The sequence below is a fragment of the Eubalaena glacialis genome, chromosome 4, assembly GCF_028564815.1.
Source record: "Eubalaena glacialis isolate mEubGla1 chromosome 4, mEubGla1.1.hap2.+ XY, whole genome shotgun sequence".
NCBI classification, from domain to species: domain Eukaryota; kingdom Metazoa; phylum Chordata; class Mammalia; order Artiodactyla; family Balaenidae; genus Eubalaena; species Eubalaena glacialis.
In genome coordinates, this window is record NC_083719.1 from 30,805,316 (window position 1) to 30,826,968 (window position 21,653).

The 21,653-nt window shown below is 34.9% G+C and overlaps 1 protein-coding gene across 2 annotated transcripts in view; it reads right to left on the reverse strand.

Annotated features, from left to right (window-relative positions):
* The window catches only part of NUP155 (nucleoporin 155), a 68,873-nt gene that overhangs the window by 14,176 nt on the left and 33,044 nt on the right, over positions 1 to 21,653 (reverse strand). For both annotated transcript variants that reach the window (XM_061187722.1, XM_061187723.1), the window contains exons 13-25: positions 20,486 to 20,656; positions 18,349 to 18,459; positions 17,311 to 17,405; positions 15,833 to 15,921; positions 15,298 to 15,360; positions 14,629 to 14,776; positions 13,452 to 13,518; positions 12,259 to 12,374; positions 6,793 to 6,890; positions 4,257 to 4,387; positions 1,706 to 1,897; positions 903 to 1,041; positions 92 to 227 (exon numbers count right to left, since the gene is read on the reverse strand). In XM_061187722.1, coding sequence (XP_061043705.1) covers positions 92 to 227; positions 903 to 1,041; positions 1,706 to 1,897; positions 4,257 to 4,387; positions 6,793 to 6,890; positions 12,259 to 12,374; positions 13,452 to 13,518; positions 14,629 to 14,776; positions 15,298 to 15,360; positions 15,833 to 15,921; positions 17,311 to 17,405; positions 18,349 to 18,459; positions 20,486 to 20,656 — 1,556 coding nt within the window. The remainder of the gene's footprint in view (positions 1 to 91; positions 228 to 902; positions 1,042 to 1,705; positions 1,898 to 4,256; positions 4,388 to 6,792; positions 6,891 to 12,258; positions 12,375 to 13,451; positions 13,519 to 14,628; positions 14,777 to 15,297; positions 15,361 to 15,832; positions 15,922 to 17,310; positions 17,406 to 18,348; positions 18,460 to 20,485; positions 20,657 to 21,653) is intronic.

A 21,653-nucleotide genomic window follows, 5' to 3' on the forward strand; every position in this document is an offset into this window, starting at 1 on the left:
AAATATTATTTTCCTAATACCATCAATCAAACTTTACACAAAGAAAAGTCTATATCCATAAAGTTGCATCTGCTAAGGTGATAAAACTCACCTTTCTTGGAAAGCCTGAAGTCCCACGATGTCTTCTTCTGGTTCTCCATGTTTATAGAAATGAAGTCCAAGACCCTGAGGATCCTTTTTCTCTGCAGCAGTAAGAGAGAGCTCCACTACACCCTCATAAAAACGCACTAACAGGAAAGACAAAGGACAGAGTTAAGGCATATTATTAAGTGGATACATTTTCCTTAGATGGCTTATAAAAATACTGACCAAGGTTATTATGTTTACTACTATGAGGTTTCTACTGTATATCAGTCACTCAGGTGACAGCATCATATAAAATATTTCTGATGAGTCTACCGAAGAACTAGGTTCCAACATGCCTAAAAAGCAGCTATTATATGTATTTTCTTCACTGCAAAAAAATTTCATATTTAAAATAGCAAAAAGGAGGGTTGCAGTTCCTTGATGGAAAAAAAATCTTAGGATTCAAAGTAGTACCTGTACTAACAGTTACTACATTATGTTAGATTTGATTTAAAGTAATTTTAAAGTGAGCAGACAGGTAGTATTTTTAAAATTAGTCAAAAGAATCTAAAGCATCTGAAAAATAAATGTAACCCAGAAAGCAATCTAACACAGGTAGTAGTTTAACTGGAATAGGACTGAAACCCCAATGTTAAAAAGTTACACATTTTAAGATATAAAAAGAGCATTATAGCTTTTGTAGAAGCTGGTGCAGTCATCAAATACTAAGACATAAGAAATGAATTCCCTATGTCATATCACTTGGGCTACTGAAAGCTGAAGGAAGATCTCCCTCTGAGTTAAGCAGAAGGTATGAAGAACATTTTGTTTCTCACCTTGTCTATACTGAGCACAAACACTGGACAGGTCCACTTGATTGCTGATTTTTTGATACTCCTTTAATGATTCCCTTAACATTCTTTCCTTTTCAATCTTATTTTGAACTTGTCGGGAACGCTGGAGAAGCTCATTTGCCTAGAAGTAGAGATGACAAGAACTTAAAAAGATACAAGCACATGGATGATGCTGTCAATACAAGTTTTGTTTAGTCCATGTCTAAATTTACATCTGGTTTATTATCATCAAAGATAAAAACAACTCTACAAACTTACTTCTTCTTAATTTTAGGCAGAAAAGTTTTTGACCAAAAAATCCTAGCTATTCTTAATTCCTCTCACAAATATGTAAGCAAGACAGCTTTTGACTGGTAAATCTCTCGCCTAGTCAATACATTATTGGTCAGCAGGCAGTCCGAGCAACACTGATTTTTTTAAATTTTTTTCACCTGTAGGAAAGGATCAATAAAAATTGCCCAATTAGCTCTAATTTATTACAGACAAAGTTTTAGTGATTTTTTCCTTAATTTTTAAGGAAAGGCATAGTTAACCATTTTTTAAATACCGTCTAGAAATACTATCAGATTCTTTATGAAAAATTTATATACGGATTTTAAGAAATAATATATTCCGACGTCTTTCTTACACAGATGAGGATCCTGACGCCATGGAAGGTTAAAAGACCTACCCAAGGTCGTATGTCAAACAAAAGACAACAGTTCCTGATTACAATTCTAGTGTGCTTTCATCATACCATGAAACCTCCTGTAAGAAACACTGAAATGGGTAACAAAGCATCATACCTTAGAACAAACTGCATCATCAGTGCTATAGAGAAGTGGGCAGATGTCCTGTAAGTGTAAACTAATGCCATCAACAGCAGCATTATCTCTGATGTAGCAGTTGATTAGAGAAGCAATTAATGCCCCGCTCAGTTCCTTGTCCCTGATTACCAGATCTTTAAAGGTGGTGATTTTCAACTGTTCTTGAAATTCCTAGGAGTATAAAAGAAAATCCTCTTCTGATCAAAAATATAGAAAAATGTATCAAAAATGTATTTCCACACAGAATGAAATTTCTTTAATAATTTAAAATATCAAAACATTAATAGACTCTATAATTCAAAAGATAAAATATACTAAAGTATAAAAAATAATCAACTCTTACAGATTTTCATAGAATCATTGAGAATTGTAAAAGAACCCACAGTATGCCTATTCCAAATCTCTCACTTTACCAATGAGGAAAGCAAAATCCAGGTGGAGTCAAAATTCGAGACAGGCCTCCTGACTTTAGTTATAACCAGGAAAAAACAATCAATTAGCTACATTAAAAAATCTTGGGCTTACATTTATTTTTCCAAAATAACATTTGAATTCTATTATTCAAGGACTTCTAACATTATAGTTTGATCTTATTTAAACAAATCTGCTTGCTAAAGTGGAGTTCTAAAGTACTGAGGTGATTTATACTATAGTAACATTCTGTTTAGTGATCTGACTGCTATTTCTTTTTCCTAAATTTCAGCAAATATACAATCTATGTTCAAATTTTTTGGATTAATATTTAATTTGCATTCCTTGAGCATATAGGGAAGGAAAGTTTTGAAGATGGATCACAAAAAAGATACCTAGGCTAAAAATTGACCTACATTATTCTTACCAGCCAATAAAACTAAAAATCATTATTCTACCTGGCATGGAAAAGGAAATAGCTTTCATAATTAAACATATTCACTTGAGTTTTTAAAAGAGGAAAAAAAAGTATGTGCTATTCTTTCTCAAATAAATGGACCTGGGGCTTCCCTGGTGGCGCAGTGGTTAAGAATCCGCCTGCCAATGCAGGGGGCATGGGTTCGAGCCCTGATCTGGGAAGATCCCACATGCCGCAGAGCGACTAAGCCCATGCGCCACAACTGCTGAGCCTGTGATCTAGAGCCCATGAGCCACAACTACTGAGCCCGTGTGCCACAACTACTGAAGCCTATGCACCTAAAGCCTGTGCTCCGCAATAGAGAAGACACCGCAATGAGAAGCCCGTGTACCGCAACGAAGAGTAGCTCTCACTTGCTGCAACTACAGAGAGCCCGTGCGCAGCAACGAAGACCCAATGCAGCCAAAAATAAAATAAATAAAAAACAAACAAACAACAAAAAAAACTGAACTTATCAAGCCTCTGTAGACTTGACTTCCATTTCATAGAAAATTCAGGAAATAGATGAACAAGTTCACTACAAGGAAGGTAAAGACAACCTCAGAATGTTGGGATTCTACAAGATTGATGACCTGATGCCTACAAGGCAATAGCAACCCCCTCCCACCAAAGTGAGAGAGAGAGAGAGAGAGAGAGAGAGAGAGAGAGAGAGAGAGAGAGAGAGAAAATTGCTCTAGACTGAGAGATTTAAGAGAAAAAACAACCAAATTCAATGAGTGAACCAACTGTTTAGATTCTGATTAGAATGAACCAATCTATAAAAAGATATTTTTAAGACACAGAAATTTCATTATTTTAGATGCTACCCAAAAGAATTAGTGGCAATATTGCTAAATGTGATAATGACATTGGTATTCAAGAAAATGGCCAAAGGAATACATATTAAAATATAGAGGAATGAAAGGACATGATGTTAGGGATCTACTTTAAAATAATTCAGTAAAGAAAAAGAAAATAAGGGATAGATTAAGCAAAGTTGGTAAAATTGTGAAAATGTTGAATGCAAATAAATTGTGTATGGGGGATTAGTTGTTGTACTTGCTGTACTTTTGTGTACGTTTAGAAATGCTCCCAATTAAATTAATAGGTAGGAATACATTCCCCCTAAATGACCTAACATTTAGATAAATGCAAATTACCTTTATCCTTAAAAAGGATTCCAATGAGGACAGCAAGAAACATTCATTTTCCACAGTGGCAAACATTTTTCTTTAAAGTAGGAATGTTTAATTTTAATTTAGGTCACTGGACTTCTTGAAATTACATGCAAACATTTTATGTATGTGTCTGTATGCATTCTTCGAAGGTGGGGAGAGAGTTTTGATCAGATTCCCAAAGGGATCTGTAGCCCAAATAAAGGTTACAATCTACTGTTTGAAAAATATTTTTGGTAAAGTAAGAGTTCATTCACATATCACAACAAAGTTCTCATATACTGTAATAACTTGTGGTTTTGACAATGAATCCCTCAAGTTATCATGCTTTAGTGCAATTTTCTCATAACACATTAATTTGATCATAACCTAAATGCTTCCCCAAATAATCCCCTTCTGAACCTAAGTGAAAGATTACAGCTCACTCAAAAGCAAACAAACTAAGCACAGAATTAATAGTACGATCTTAGGGGGAAAAATATCCTACCTTCTGAAGTTCTCCTACAATGGCAGTGAACTGATGTTCACAAAGAAGTTTCCATAAAGCCAGAGCCTGGTAGGATTTTCGAACCAACTGCTGGATTGCCTGAAGTGAAACCTTTTCACTCAGTTGAGCCTCTAATTACAAAACATAACTCATGAAGTTTTGAAAAATGACAGGTTAAGTTGTTTTATTTTAAGTAAAACAACACTTTATCTCAAATAACGACAGCTATAGTTAAGGTTGAAATCCTCATTGTTCTCCTTCCTCCCCTCATAGGCAACCATGCTCATGAGTTGTTGAATTCAGTTTTATCTTCTCACTATATATAAGTGCTTCTGTGTGTATGCATACATAAACAGTAAAAATGTTGCTGTTTTTAGACAGTTTACACCATTGCTTTTTCTGCCCAGTTATATTTTCACAGGCTACCCATACTGATAAATAAAAATCTAGTATCAATACATTTATTTTAATTGCTGAGTGTTCCATTATGTAAGTATACCACAATTAGGTCCATTTTCCACATGAAGGACATTTCTGTTGTTTCCAATGTTTTGCTACTACAACAATAATGCAATAAATATCCTTAAAAAAGGTCTCCTCGAAAACAGTCAGGTTTTGCTACGACTGTTTTTCAAATTAAGATGCATTGGTGAATCATGAAATCAATTCAGTCAGTCATGACAGATTTATTTTTTTCCCCTTAAAAAGGAAAAAAAATATTAGAGTATAAAATAGGTATAGTTATTTCTTAAAATTCTGTTGCATGTATATGCTTTTAAACATCTGGGTCATAATATAAAAATTATTACTTATTGTGGGAAAAATGTCTGATAAAGACTGTTCCTGAATATATACCTAGAAGTGAAACTGCTGGCTTTGAATGCATATGCATTTTTAGCTTTTAATATATATGATCAAATTGCTCTCCAAAGTGGTTATTTCAGTGCATACTGTCAGCAATTTGGATGCTCCCCTTTGTATAAATCCTTACCAATGCTTGTATTTTGTCAAGCTTACTTGAAAAGAAGTACTGAAAGAAGAATTTACAAAATAGTGAACAGAAAACTACGTCCAGCAGGAAGGAAAGAAAGTACGTTGGGACAAAAGTAAATAGCTGAGTCTTAACTAGCAAAGTTCTATCAGCCAGAATAACTGGCTCAAACAATAGAAGGCAAAAGAACTTAAAAAAAAAATCGAATGGCAGGCAAAATTTAAACAATATTTTATTACTATGCCAATTCACATCTGGAATAATTACTGGTTATAAGAACTTTTCAGTTCCCTTGCTGTTTCCTTAGTTGTTACTTTTTATAAAAAATAAAAAAACGCAACCTAACATTTGATTCATATTTTTAACTCTACAAGAAATACCACTTCACACACATTAGGATAGAAATGTTTTTGAAAAAAAAGAAAAAGAAAAATTATTGGTGACAATGTGGAGGAACTGGAATATTTTGTGTACTACCGGTGGAAATGTACCAATACAATGGTATAGTTGCTATGGAAAAGTTATGGTGGCTCCTCAAAAAATTAAAAACAGAATTACACATAATCCAGCAATTACACTTCTGGATATATAATAAAACAATTAAAAGTAGGGACTCAAATTTCTATTTGTACACCATGTTCATAGCAGGATTATTCACAATACCCCAAAGATGAAGGCAACCTAAGTGTCCACCAACAAATGAAAGGATAAACAAAATGTGGTTGATACACACAATGGAGTACTATTCAGTCTCAGAAAGGAAGGAAATTCTGACACATGCCACTACACCTGTGAACTCTGAAGACATTATATGCTAAGTGAAATAAGTCAGTCACAAAAAAACAAATACTACATGACTCCACTTACATGAGGTACACAGGGTAGTAAAATTCAAAGACAGGAAAAAAAAAAAGGTGACTGTCAGGGGTTGGGGGCAGGGGAAAACGGGGAGTTATTGTTTCATGGGTACAGAGTTTCAGACTAGAAAGATGAAAACGTTCTGGAGATGGATAGTGGTGATATTTGCAATCACCATGCTACAGTACATCATGTGAACTTAACTTACTGAATGCCACTGAACTGTACACTTAAAAATCGTTAAAACGGTAAATTTTATGCTATGTATATTTTAGCACAATAAAAAAATTCATTAAAAAAAGGTGTGTATTGGGGAATTCCCTGGTGGTCCAGTGGTTAGGACTCCTCGCTTCCATTGCAGGGGGCCTGGGTTTGATCCCTCGTCGGGGAACTAAGATCCCACAGGCCACGGGATGCAGCACCCACCCCCCCGCCCCCAAAAAAAGTTAAAAAAAAAAAAAGTGTGTATCATGCCTTCTGGTGGAAGAAATGAAAACCTTTTATGAGCTGAAAGTTGCGGAAATACATGATGTCCATATCATCTTACTTTTCAAATCACACTAATATTAATAAAAATATTTGTTACCACAAACGATCTTATTAAGAGATGTCCACTGTCTTCTATTCACCTAATAAGACTCTTTACTGGGGTCATGTACATTTAACTGATCAGAAGCAATAATTTACCATGAAACTTCCTCTGCAGCTCCTGTTGCATTTGCTGGGTATTTCCATTTTCAGGGCGCATGAATCCTATCAGCCTCTGCTGCACTTTGGCAGTAGTACTGAAACAAAAATTCCAGAAAGTATATTCATAGGGTTGTGCAACTATCACCACAACTTAATTTTAGAACATTTTTACTCATTTTCCATTAGCAGTCTATTCTCATTTCCCCCGTCCTACGCTAAGCAACAGCTAATCTACTTTCTGATTCTATAAATTTGCCTATTCTGTATATAATGAACTGGAATATGTTGTAAATATTCTTTTCCTCTGTAGATTAGTGAAATAATCACTGACAAATCAATTCAACAATTTACACCTGGAGCATTTTAATCTCTCAGATGCTTAAATTTTCACTGAGAGTAAATGGATAATAACAATAGCTTCCATTTATCAAACACTTGCTTTCTGTCCCCACCAATGATTTAACATAATACAACAACTCTGTAAGGTATGTATTATTAAGAATACCATTTTACAGATATGAAAACTTCAGGACAAAAGTGAAAAGCAAAGAACCTGCTGTCAGGAAATACTGGTCACTGAGAGAAATGAGCTAATAAAAGCATTTGGTGCTCATTTGGTGCTCATTTGGTGAAGAATCTGATTATTTCAGCTCTTAATGCAACTTCAGGGATGCAAAGAAAAGAATGATGAACTTAAACAAAAAATGTATATGCAAAACAGAAACAGACTCACAGGCATAGAAAACAAACTAGTGGTTACTAAGTGGGAGAGGGAAGAGGGGAAGGGCAAATTAGAGGTATGAGATTAAGAGATACAAAATACTATGTAAAAAATAGATAAGCAAAAAGGATGTACTGTATAGCAAGGGAATTATAGCCATTATCTTGTAATAACTTTCAATGGAGTATAATCTGTAAAAATACCGAATCACAATGCTGTACACCTGAAACCAATATAATACTGTAAATGGACTATACTTCCATTTAAAATAAAAAAGAGGGACTTCCCTGGCAGTCCAGTGGTTAAGACTCCATGCAGGGAGCACAGGTTCGATCCCTGATCGGGGAACTAAGATCCTGCAAGCCATGGAGCATGGCAAAAAAAAAAAGTATGACTACTGAAGCTATAATAGGTACACTGTCGGATGAAGTTCATAAGTGATTATGTCAATGTTGTTAGAAAACAAAATTTTTAGGGTAAAAGCAATACAACTATACTATAAAAGAAACTGAGCAAATTCCCTTTAATCTTAAATCTGAACTGAAAAACAATACAAACTCATAATTTTGTTGTATTAAAAAAAATAAAAAACAAAACAACATACAGCATGACCAGTAGGAATTAATACCTCTAGCTGTAGTCTCTAATACCCTTTCCTACCAAAAGAAACCAGGGCTCCCTAGAGAAATGGCCAAATCCATTTGTAGGGCAAGAATTGTACCAAATGAGCCTGAAATGTCCTGTCATGCTAGAAAGCAAAGATGCTACCAAATACTGTCAAAAAGGACTCCAGAGCAGTCTGAAGAGGCAAAAGGTTGGGATAATTTTCCATTGAAAAAACAACCTGCAATGGATTGAAACACATTAAATACGTTTGAAACCAGATTCACATAATGATACTAAATAAAAAACTCAACTGATGGTGCTGGCCAAGATGGAGTAAGCCTGCTACAGTCTCTCTCACTGACTACAACTGGGAACTTTGGACACTATACAAAAAGCAACTACTCACCTGAGGACTCTAATAGCACACAGATTGATGAGGGGAAGTCAAAACTCGAATGATAATCCATATGGAGGTGAGTATACTGGGTTCCCCCCCACTCCTTTATCTTCAGGCTTTGTCCAAAGGTGAACTGAGTCTCAAAACAGTATGGTGAGTAAAACTCCCAAGGAACATTCAGCAACGTCTGGAGACATTTTGAGTCATAACTGGGGAGAGCTACTGGTATCTAGTAGGCAGAGGCCAAGGATAATCCTAAACATCCTGCAATGCACAAGACAGCTCCCAGCACGAAGAATTATCCAGTCTACAATGTCTACAGTGCCAAGGTTGAGAAACACTGGAGCAGAAGAACTGAGAAAAGGGGGCCCTGTGGTCCAAAAAGTTTGGAGGGAATCAGTTATTTCTCTTGATGCTTTGCCCCAAAGGCACCACCACTTCTGCAAAGCTGTATGACAAGACAGTGAAAACTGGGAGAAAACACTGACTTTCTATCCAGAGTACCAGTAAAAGAGGCCTCTGGGAGCTAGGGAATATATGGGAAATCAGAGCAAGAAGAGGCCGGAGGAGGAGATCCCCTAATTCTGAAGAAGATGAACACAACTTCTGGGCTCACCTCCCAGGCTGTATGTGCATGGAACATACTCGAAGAAGCAAAGCAAAGATACTAAGACTCTGAAGACCACACACTGTATGAATCCATTTATATGAAATATCAAGAATATGTAAATCTACAGAGATAGAATACATTAGTAATTGTTTGGGGCTGAAGGGTAGAAATGGGGAGTGACTGCAAATGAACAAGACGGATGTGGCCTAAAAATGGATTGTTGTCATGACTGAAGAAATTCTATATATTTACTAAATCACTGAACCTATTTAAAACAAGTGAATTTTATGGTATGTAAGTTTTATCTCAAAAAGCTATTTAAAAATTCCCATACTCAGTGAGACTAATGTTGTGAGGGTTGGTTGAAATTAGGAAATCTCTTAATAAAGGTAAGGTAAAATATTATACAATCATCTCTATAAGATGTAGACAACACATTTGACATACTTCAATACTCACTTTATAAAAATACTCAATAAAATAGAAATGGATGGATATTTTCTTATCATGTTAAACTATATCTAGGCATCTTCTTTAGTAGGGAAACACTATACACTTCCCCATTAAAGTCAGGAATAAGAGCAGGATGTGCACCATTATCTCCACTCTTTAACACTATGTTGGAGATATTAGCCTATGCAGACAGGAGAAAGCAACTAGAGTTAGAAAGAAAATGGTAGAACTAACTCTATTTGCAGATGACAGGATGACATATTTGAAAAATCCAAAAAACTCAATGAAAAAAACTACTAAAAACAGTAAAGAGAAATTAGCAAAGTAGTAGGTTACAAAATTGAAGGTTATAATTGAGGCTATAATTGTAAATTCAATAAATTGCTTAGAAACTATTAACAGAAGAATATAATGGTGGAAAATAAAAAGAAAAAAAACACCTTCCAACTAAAATTCCAGCTATGTAGGAAGAAGAACAGTGGTAGAGGGCAGGGGAAGGAGGTAAGATAACAGATTCTGTTCAATTATTAATGATGACTGAGATGTATATTTTTCAGAATTTAAAACTATCATTAGAAGAAAAGTCATATATAAAACTTTTAAATCAATCCAGTAAAACGGAAGGGGAGAAAAACAAACAAACAAACCCAAAACCACAACAAAGCCCACAAGTTCAGGATGGTGAGAAATATGTCAAACATTTAATTAACCCCAACAAAATGAGATGGGGTTAAAAAGACAAAGATTCTTAAACTGAATTAAAAAGTGGCAGGGGCTAGAAATCAATATATACATGTTAAGATACACTTAAAAGAGTTCTGAAGGCTAAAAATAAAAATAATTGGTATAACCTTCACAGGGGACAACCAAATACTACATACCAACATTTTTAAAAGCTCTTGTATCCCAAAATTTTACTTCTAAAGAAATTCATCTGAATATTACTGAACAAGTACACAAACATGTATAAAGAATACTCACTGAACCCTGTTTATACCATCAAGAAATAGAAACAACCTAATTACGAATAGAGTTATACCACTAATTGCTTGAATATAATGGAATAACATGTAGCCAATACAAACAAAATTTATTCTATTGATTTGGAATGCTCTAAAGAATATACTGAATGTAAACAATGTTTCACAAAAAGTATGCCTACTTAGATCCTATTTTTACAGTGGACTACTACTCAGCCATAAAAAAGAACGAAATTTTGTCATCTGCAGCAACATGGATGGACTTGCAGAGCATTATGCTAAGTGAAATAAAACAAAGAAAGACAAATACTGTATGATATCACTTATATGTGGAATCTAAAAAATACACAAGCTGGTGGATATAACAAAAAAGAAGCAGACTCACAGATATAGAGAACAAACAAGTGGTCACCAGTGGGGAGGGGGTGGGGGGGTGGACAATATAAGGGTAGGGGAGTGAGAGGTATAAACTTCTGGGTATAAGACAGGCTATGAGGATGTATTGTAAAACACAAGGAATATAGCCAATTATTTTTTAATAACTATTAATGGAGTATAAGCTTTAAAAATTGTATTAAAAAAGTATATATTCATATATGAATATACATTCATATACGTATGTGTATATTCATATATTCATGTATGTTCACATATGATTTGAAAGTTTATATTGTCATACTTCAAATTAATTCATCAGGGGAGTGATGTGAATTTTTTACAAGTCCATATTACTTTTATAACAACAGCAACAAAAAATGTTCATCCTAAACATGTGTCCACACAAAAACTTTTACAGGAATGTGCATATCAGCATTATTCATAATAGCCAAAAAGCTGAAACACAACATTGTAAATCAACTATACTTCAATAAAAAACAAAAAATCAATTAAAAAAAAAGAAAAAGAAAAAAAGGTGAAACAAGCCAAATGTGCATCAAACGATGAACTGAAAGATGAAACCAAGTACTGATATACACTACAATATATGAACATGACAATATTATGCTAAGAGAAAAGCCAGAAACAAAAGGCCACATACTATATATCTGCATTTACATAAAAGATCCAAAATATGGCAGGTCCATAGAAACAGAGAGTGGATTAGTATTTGCCAGGGACTAGGGGAAAGACAACTTTGCAGTGTTACCGACCGAATGTTTGTGTCCCACCAAATTCATAGTAATCCCCAAAGCGATGGTATTTTTGGAGGTATGGCCTTTGGGAGGTAATTAAGTTTAGGTGAGCTCATGAAGGTGGAGACCCATGATAAGATTACTACCCTTCTAAGAAGAAACCAGAGGACTTGCTGTCTGGTTTTCTCTCTGCCATGTAAGGACACAAAAAGAAAGCAGCTGTCTGCAAACCAGGAAGAAGGTCCTCACCAGAACTTGACCATGCTGGCACCCTATCTCAGACTTCCAGCCTCCAGAACTATGAAAAATAAATGTTTGTTGTCTAAGCCAGTCAGTTTATGGTATCTTTGTTATTTCAGCTTGAATTAAGACACGGAGTGACTGCTAATGGGCATAGGGTTTCTTTTTGGTGTGATGCAAATGTTCTGGAACCAGATAGTGGTGATGATAGTTTAACCTTATGAATATACTAAAAACCATGAGACTTTTTAAAAGGATGAATTTTATAATATGTAAATTAAATCTCAGAAAAAAAAAGGGAAATAAATCTTATTTATTCCTACTTTGGATTTCCTAATGGTCCTCCTGTAAACTGGGAGTTTCTGTCTAGAAATTCTTGCAAACCTTTCAGTTCTTGTAGCACTGACTCCAGCAGCTGGGAGGGAACACTACTTTCAATCTGAAAGAAAGGAAATATTTTCAAACATTTAAAAACAATGAAAAAAAAGTTTCTATAAAAAACACATATGCTGTATACCCATAATTGAACATGAAGTTTTAATTCTGAGGTACCCTATCTTCATAAACAGTAAAGTTATTTCTTTTATCAATTTATACTTGGTGACCAGAATAAAGGGCTAGACACCCACATCCCTCCCCGCCCTGCTGCTCTGGTTTTAATGAGGTATAATTTACAGACAGTAAAATACACAAATCTTAAGTGAATACCTTGATAACTTTTTACATCTTTATATAGTCACCACCCAGATCACAATATAGGGTATTTCCAACACCCAAAAAAGTTCCCTATTGCCCCTTTTCTAGTCATTAGTCATTCTACCTCCTAGGTAACCGACCACTTTTCTTACCTCTATCATAGAATATAGACTGGTTTTGCCTGTTCGAAATTCACACAAATGGAATCACATACTATGTTAAGTAAATACATTCTGATTCTGAGAAACTTTAAAACTTAGAACTTTAAAATAGAGTATCAGAGTTAAAAAGATATTTAGTATCTTTCCATTTTAAAAAGAAAAAAAGCTTAAAATAAATTGCATGCATACTTCACATTAAAAAAACCCCTTAATACCTGAATTTATGATAGTACAAATTTCTGTGTTTCTTAAAGCACTCTGGAAAGTACGCCAATACATGGAAATTAGTGCTAGGTTCTTGGAGTTTGGGGGCATATAAGCAAAACATTAAATCGTAACTTTGAGCAATATTAAGTAGTAGGACTGATTCTATTTAGCCCTCATAACAATGTTATGAGGGAGATACATTCTCATTTTACTGTGAGATATCAGGCTCTGAAATGTTAAGAAATTTACTCATCATTAGTGAGTGACAGAGCTGAGATATAACTCAGGGGGTGAACAGTTTACTGGACAAGTACACAAACATGTATATAAAGGAATAATCATTGCATGTTGTTTATAACATCAAGAAATATGAAACAATCTACTTCTCCGTTAATAACATAAACTGGCTCCATAGAGATAATGGAATACTGTTATTTATATAACACACTTACTGCAGTGATCTCTCTGTTGCCACTCTTGAATACTCTCTCCACAACTAAACTAGCATCCCAGATGTTTCTGGAATAAAAAATGTTTTAATGATTGTGCTGTAGATGAATAAAAACAATTACAATATGTAGTAAATTCCTTTGTATGTGTTTATTTAGTTTTTAAAGTGTAGCAATGACTTCGTTTAACATTTTACTAAGTTATCTGAAAGAACAAAAAAACCAGGAAAATTTCCAAACCTGACAGATCTAAGTCATTTCACAAAATGAAATACTGTTGAAGAAAAATCAAAGACCCCGGGTAATAAATTGTAAACAAGGAAGCTTATAAAGTGAGTTCTGCACTGTTTCACATTTTTAAGCAAATGATTCATATGAAAGCATACATCTCAAATCTAAGAAAAATACACACCAGACATGATAATTAAGTGGATCTGGTAGAATGATTGAAAAATGGCTGTAATTTTTTATCTCTCCCTACACCTATCCTCTTTACAATACGACTCTTGATGCCTCCCTTATAACGAGGAGTCTATTTCCCACCTTTTGAATCTGGGCAGGCTTGGAGATGTCCCCCTGCCAAGTAAGTCAGGCAGAAGTGATAGTAGACCAATTCTGAGCCTAGGCATCCTGAGGCTCTCCAAGTTTCTACTCTCTCTCATGGAACCTTGCCACCACCAAGTCTATGATCCCTGACTAGCCTGCTAGAGGATGAGAGACCATGTGGAGAACAATCCAGCTGTCCCAGCTGAGGCCATTCTAGACCAACACACAAACATAACCCTAAACATGTGAGAGTCCAGCCAAGAGTGACAGAACTCTCTTCAACCTCAATGCTGATTTCAAATGCATTGTGAGCCTAGCCAAGACCAGAACTGCCTAACTGACTTGCAGACACATGTCACTGAGTTATGGGGTGGTTTGTTACACTACATATTAGTATATGTAGATATATTTTGAAGATATATATATACATATATAAAACACAGTAACAAATATAGATGGTTAGACAATAAAAAAGCTGAATGACAGAAAACAATCTTATTAATGGACAAGTGAGCTTAAACTATAAGTAAAATTTAGTAGGGACAAATGATGTCCCAAATTTAAAGTTAAAAATGTTCAACTATACACAATAGAACAAGGTAAGCAATAGTTAATTATCCCATGAAAAACTTACCCCATGATTCGAGAAAAGTAAATGCAAATACCATTGTGTTTTCCAGAGTACACAATCTCTGGCCCAGCCATACAACTCATACTTGTGGCCTGAGTTGCTGGATTTCCCACAGCACACACTGGAGTTGACATGGCAGGAGGATGGACACCTTGTACACACGTAAGAAAAACAAATCTTAAAATTTAACCTTAAATATTCAGAATTCTCAATAATCCAAGTCAGTTGTCCCTAGACCCATAGGTAAAAACAATTACAAAAATACTGAAATAAATAGTTATTTAATTTGGTTTTCCTTGATAAGAAGAGAGATTTAGACTTGGAGAGGAACTCCCAAGTTGGCTTTCAAGTGTGGGCAATGCAGGATGAAAAGGAAAGCAAGCTTGCAATCACTGCACCTTAATGCTAGGAGTAAAACAGGACTAATTATACAGTTCAGGGCTGGTAATTAAGTCCTGATACTCAAAAAGGGGGCTTTCCAGGTACACTAAGTAAAGGCATTCATGGCCAAATGCCAATACTTGCTTGGATGCCACTTCTATTAAACTACATTATTTTCAGGGGAATAGGACAAGTTAATCTTTCCCACTCTAAGCATTAAGAATAATAATTCACAATGTTAGCTCCTCAAAAAGTATAGTAGTAGCAACCTAAAACAAAGAAAAGAGGTACCTTGAGATGGTGTTCCCAAAAAGGATGGATTCAGGTATGTACTACCACTAGGAACAGGAGAACCTAAAAAGAAAGAAGAATATAAAGACTTATAAAATTATCTCCCAATTTTTTTGTATCTGATCAAAATTAGACACAGAAACTGTTTCTAAGCATAAGAGTGAGGAGTGGCACCACCCACAACATATTCAAGAATTAGGGACTCATTTCCCAGCAACTTTCTAACAATCCCCACTTTGGAAAACATTGAGGTGGGAGTTTGTTATTAAATCACTCAACTCTTTCCTTTTGAATAAATAACAAATGAGTTCTGTAAATACTATTGGTTATATCTTATTTTGTTTCCCAGTATACACTAAAGATTCAATATTAATATATCATAACACTAAGAGTCAGACATCTATAGAATTATTCCCTAATAATGCAGTAGCAGTAAAGAAAATACAATGAAATTTTTAATCCATTAAAATATGCTACAAAGCTTCTAAAATTCAACTCTATTAGAGACAGTTTCATTTCAATGTTTCATACTCACCAGAGTAGACAGGAGACCCCAGGATGGGACCAACATTACTCGGAGTGGGGAGAGTGGCTGGAAATCTCATCTGTGCTTCACCACCATACCTATTTTTATGACAACAAGGGCTGAGTTTATTCAGTGAAACTATACATCTTAAAAGCTAGGGGGCTTCCCTGGTGGCGCAGTGGTTAAGAATCCGCCTGCCAATGCAAGGGACACGGGTTCGAGCCCTGGTCCCGGAAGATCCCACATGCTGCGGAGCAGCTGGGCCCGTGAGCCACAATTACTAAGCCTGCGCGTCTGGAGCCTGTGCTCCGCGACAAGAGAGGCCGCGATAGTGAGAGGCCCGCGCACCGCGATGAGGAGTGGCCCCCACTTGCCACAACTGGAGAAAGCCCTTGCTCAGAAACGAAGACCCAACACAGCCATAAATAAATAAATAAATAAAATTAAAAAAAAAAAAAAAAGCTAGAACTGTTTCAAGTCCTGCTTAGCTTCAAAATAAATGCTTTAAACACTAGAGACTTTCCTGGTGGCACAGTGGTTAAGAATCTGCCTGCCAATGCAGGGGACATGGGTTCAATCCCTGGTCCAGGAAGATCCCACACGTCGCAGAGCAACTAAGCCCGTGTGCCACAACTACTGAGCCTGTGCTCTAAAGCCCGCAAGCCACAACTACTGAGCCCGAGCACCACAACTACTGAAGCCCATGCGCCTACAGCCCGTGCTCCGCAATAAGAGAATCCACTGCAATGAGAAGCCTATGCACCTCAACGAAGAGTAGTCCCCTTTCGCCGCAACTAGAGAAAGCCCGCGTGCAGCAACAAAGACCCGACGCAGCCATAAATAAATAAATAAATTTATATTAAAAAAAAACATTAGAGACTTTAAATGCATTGTGTTGACAGTGAAATATACACAGATACGTAATAAAATACTTATTTAGTAAATGTTGACTTCAAATTGCTAACAAGAAGAATCATAAGGGACTCTGGCAATTTCTAAAAAAGTCTGCAATGCATAGAATGTATTTAATATGTATATGGTACTGTAATTTTCATACTAGATTATGGTTAGACTACTCAAAAAATTCTTTTAAACAAAATTGCATTTTAAATTTATTCTTAGCTAAATATTTTCCAAATAATATCTCTTTGATACCACGTTTTCTTAAAGTGACTCAATCTCTCAATGCAAATGATACACATAAAGCAGAACTGGTAGTGTTTGAGGAAGTAGAAAAGATAGATGAGATAATAACTGAGGTAGAAGACTAGACAAAAGAAGTTGGAGAAGAGAATCCAGAGAAAGAGTAACAATGCGTAAATTATGCTAATCTAGTTGCTTCCAGTAGTATTATCACCTTTCCAATTTAAATTTTACTAACTTGCCTATATAGTTGCTCAACTGTTTTGCAAACCCTTAAACAACCACATTAGCCAATGCAACCATTAAAAAAAAGTGGCCAAGAACAAAAGAAAAGTGATATATACCTGAAGAAAGCCCGAGTGGCCCAAGCAGATACTTCTCTGTCACAGGCAGCAGTGGAACAAGCAAGAATAAGGCAAGTTGCACAGGCCTGGTCTTCCTGTAAAAAAAGAGTATCTTTCCTTATGTAAAACATAAACATTTCAAAAGAAGTTTTGTTTACTTCTGTATCCAGTGTTTCAACCGGTGCCTAGCACAGAGCAGGTACTTGATAAATATTTGCTGAATGAATGAAATAAGCTGGCATGAAAAAGGAGAAGTAAACACTATTGGTTTTAAAGTTTATCATAGGCACTGTTATTAAAGGATGTTCTCTTTTTCTTTTTATCTATATTCTACTTTAGTTTCTGGTTTAGTCCCTCCCCACCCCCGGTTTTTTTTCTCATGGTGTTTTAACCTTTTAGAAAATAACAATAATAGCTAACATTTATTAAGTACTTGTCATGTGCCAGGCACTATTTTAAGAGGTTAGAGCATATTAATCCTCACTCCATGTATTATAATTTAATACACATTTTACACATGAGGAAATGGAAGCTCAGAGAATTCAAGTAATCTACTCTGATGGTGGAGCTGGTAGTTTGAATTCAGAGTGTGTATATTTAACTTTGATCTGATATTCCTGATTTTAAACTAAGCATTCCCAGTTTTACCTCATCATTTCTAGTTGTGGCTTTAAAATACTAAAGTCCCCATCATTACTGCCTCAAGTATTTTCCTCATGTCATTAAGCAAAAAAAAAAAAGTTTTTAATTAAAAAAGTTATTTATCTATAAATATCTTGTCCTTTTAATAAAAATACATTCATCATATAATTTGAACATCACACTCTTACTAGTACACTTTAATGATAAGAATTTATCAAAAACAGAACAAAAATCTGAGCATTTACCATAAACTCTTATAGCATATTAATACTGCTCCCAAGTACCAGTACACATACAGTGATTAAGGCAAAGAAAGGAAGACTGGTATTAATCACCGTATTTTGATCCTAACTTACATAATACCACCACAATAAAAAAAAAGGTACAAATAATTACCTGATGTAATTTAAAGAATCTTTCAATCTCTTCTCCATCTCCACCCACATTACTCACAAGTAGATGCCTCAGTTGATCTACAGGTCTAAGTTTATGAAACATAAGACTCCCCTAAGAAGTTAAAAAAGAAAGAGGATGAATAATAGATTTATCAAGCATGGCTAGTAGCAACTGCCCTTGCTACCTTATTTCATAAAAGCAATGAAACAAAAAAATAACTTAAAGAATAAGAAGTAAACTGGTCAAAAAGATCATCTACATTTCAATTCCTAACCTATACTAGATCTATATATCCATGCAGAAAACTTAATAAGAGAACACTGCCCCTCTCCCTTAAAAAAGTAAAGCAAAAGGGTGCAGGCTCTGTCAGACACAAACATATTATAAACCTTTATCTTATGCATGGTATTAGCACATGAATGAAGAGTCAGATAAGTGGAACAAAATAGAAGGTTCTGATATAGGCTCAAGTAAACACTAGAATTTAATATATGATAAAAGCTGCCCCTCAAACTAAAGGATCAAAGTTAGATTATTCATTAATCATGTTGGCACAAGTATGTCCACTTTGGAAAAAAATGAAGCTAGATCCATACTCATACCTAAAACAGGATAAATTCCAAACAGACAGGACAAAATAAAACTGTAACAGTACTGGAAGAAACTCTGGGTGAATTATTTTATGAACTTCAGAGTGCGGACGGTTTTTTTTTTTTTAAACTTTAATAGAAATCCCCCCAAAAAACTGAATATTTCAACTACTTATAAACTTATCCACATGGAAAAAAAAATCTCAATAAATAAAATAAGATGGCAAACCAGGAAAAATGTTTGAGACTAAATCACAAAAAGTTAGCTTCCTTGACATATAAAGAGCCTCTATAAAGAAAAAGACAACTTAATAGAAAAGTGGATATACAATAGGAACAGATAATTCACAGAAAAATAAACACTAGAACAGACAATCTCACTCTTAATAAGATGGCATATTGTACTTGCACAAGATGTAAGGAAACAAGCACTTAACATTCACTGATAGTGAATGTATGTATACAGGGAACCTGGCAACATCTATCAAATTGATAAATACACATACTTTTTGATCCAGTAGATGTAATTCTACAGCTTTACTCACACACAGGCAAAACAATATATGCACAAGATTGCAGCATTATTTTTAAAGGCAAAAGATGATCTATTAATAGGGGCCTAGTTAAATATGGTACATCCATATAAAGGAATGCCTTTCAAATATAAAATAGAATGAGACAGTTCTTTATATATTAATATGGAAAGATATCTAAAATGTATCTTTGAAACATAAAAAGCAAAGTATAAAACAGTGTATACAATATGCTATTGTTTGTTTATAAATATACTTGTATTGTTTATATATTGATATCATATCTCTGGAAAGATACAGATTCTGATGACATGAGTGTCTGTAGGGAGGGGACCCAAACCAGAAGGGAGATTTTATTGTGTATACCCCTCTGCTACCAGTGGAATTTTGTCAATGCATTGCTACTCAAAAAATAAATATTAAAAAATTGTTTTTTTAACAAGTGAGGACTACATGATAAGAAATAAACATAGCTTGTTTTACTAATTTTATGCTGAATACTGTTGATAGAAATGCTACTTTAGAAAAAGTATAATATCAATACTTTATAAACAGCAAGTTCTTGGGACTTCCCTGGTGGCGCAGTGGTTAAGAATCCACCCGCCAATGCAGTGGACACAGGTTTGAGCCCTGGTCCAGGAAGATCCCACATGCCGCGGAGCAACTACTGAGCCTGCGCTCTAGAGCTCTAGAGCCCGCGAGCCAAAACTACTGAGCCCGCGTGCCACAACTACTGAAGCCCGTGCGCCTAGAGTCCGTGCTCCACAACAAAGAGAGGCCACCGCAATGAGAAGCCTGTGCACTGCAACGAAGAGTAGCCCCCCCTTGCCACAACTAGAGAAGGCCCGCATTTTTGGTATTTATAAACTATTCCTTAAGAATATTTTAAGAATAAACATTCCTAAGTACTTAGGTAAACGACTCTATTAAGCAACTACTGCAGAATACTTTGACCAAAATGTTAAATATGGCTTCTCTTCTTTTTCTCTCCACCTTAACAGATGATGTACATACCTGTGCTGAGAGGAGAACAAACTTCTTTGGAGGCAACATGTGCTGCTGTACAACAACTGGTGAGTCAGTTATGGGAATATGATCCTTATTTAAGGGTGTGATTATCTTATCTACTTTGAACTCATCTATTGCAGAAAGAGCCCAGGAATGACCATCAACACGAGTAGTCATCTATGTAGAAGAAATAAACGTTTTATACATATTATTAAAGTTACATGAGGCAAAACCTTCTAAAAAGAAAAAAAATACAATCTTTAAATAATGTAGGGTTTAACAGATTAATAATAATACATAAGCACGAATATTCTCAAAAGTCTGTATTTAATTTTCTAATGTCTATTCTTTTAATCAGGCATCTCCTATGATAGTAAATCTTTTCATACCAGAAGACAAAGGCAAAATTTTCTTAGGATAAACTATAAATAGTATTTACTAAAATTACAATTTTTTCAATAACTGAAGACTATACTTTCTACCCTCTTTCCAGAGTAAATTGATCTACACTGGTAGGTTCAGTGCTTAAATCTGCTGACATATAGTTTTTGTTTTCTTCTGAAGTTATATCTGCTTTCTAAACTAAGATACTCTCTAAAAAAAGTGTCTAGTCTTCTAAAATACTTTATTATAAAAAATTTTAAGCATTAATAAAATGTTGAAAGTACAATAAATGTCCATATGCCTGATACCTAGATTCAACAATTGATAGCATTTTGTCCTATTTGCTTTCTTCTTTCTATATTTTTTCATTTATTGAACCATTTGAAAGTTATGAATATCATGTCACCACTAAATACTTTTGCATGCATCTCTTAAAAATAAGGATGTTTTCTAACATAACCACTATACTATCCTAACATGTAAGAATATTAACATTCCTCTAATACAATCTAATGCCCAGTCAATACAGAATTTTTCCATTGACCTAATGTCTTTTTTAGCTGTTTTTGGGAGACCAGAATTTGATTAAAGTTCATGAGCTATATTTATATATATATATATTTAAAGTCCACATTTGTTTGAGAACTCAAGTATTATAGAGATGAAGTGATATGATGTATAGTATCTACTTTAAAAACAAAAACGATAGCTAACGTTTATCGAGTGCTTCCTGTGTGCCAGGTAGTGTTCTGAGCACCTTACACACATGAACACATTTAATCCCACAACC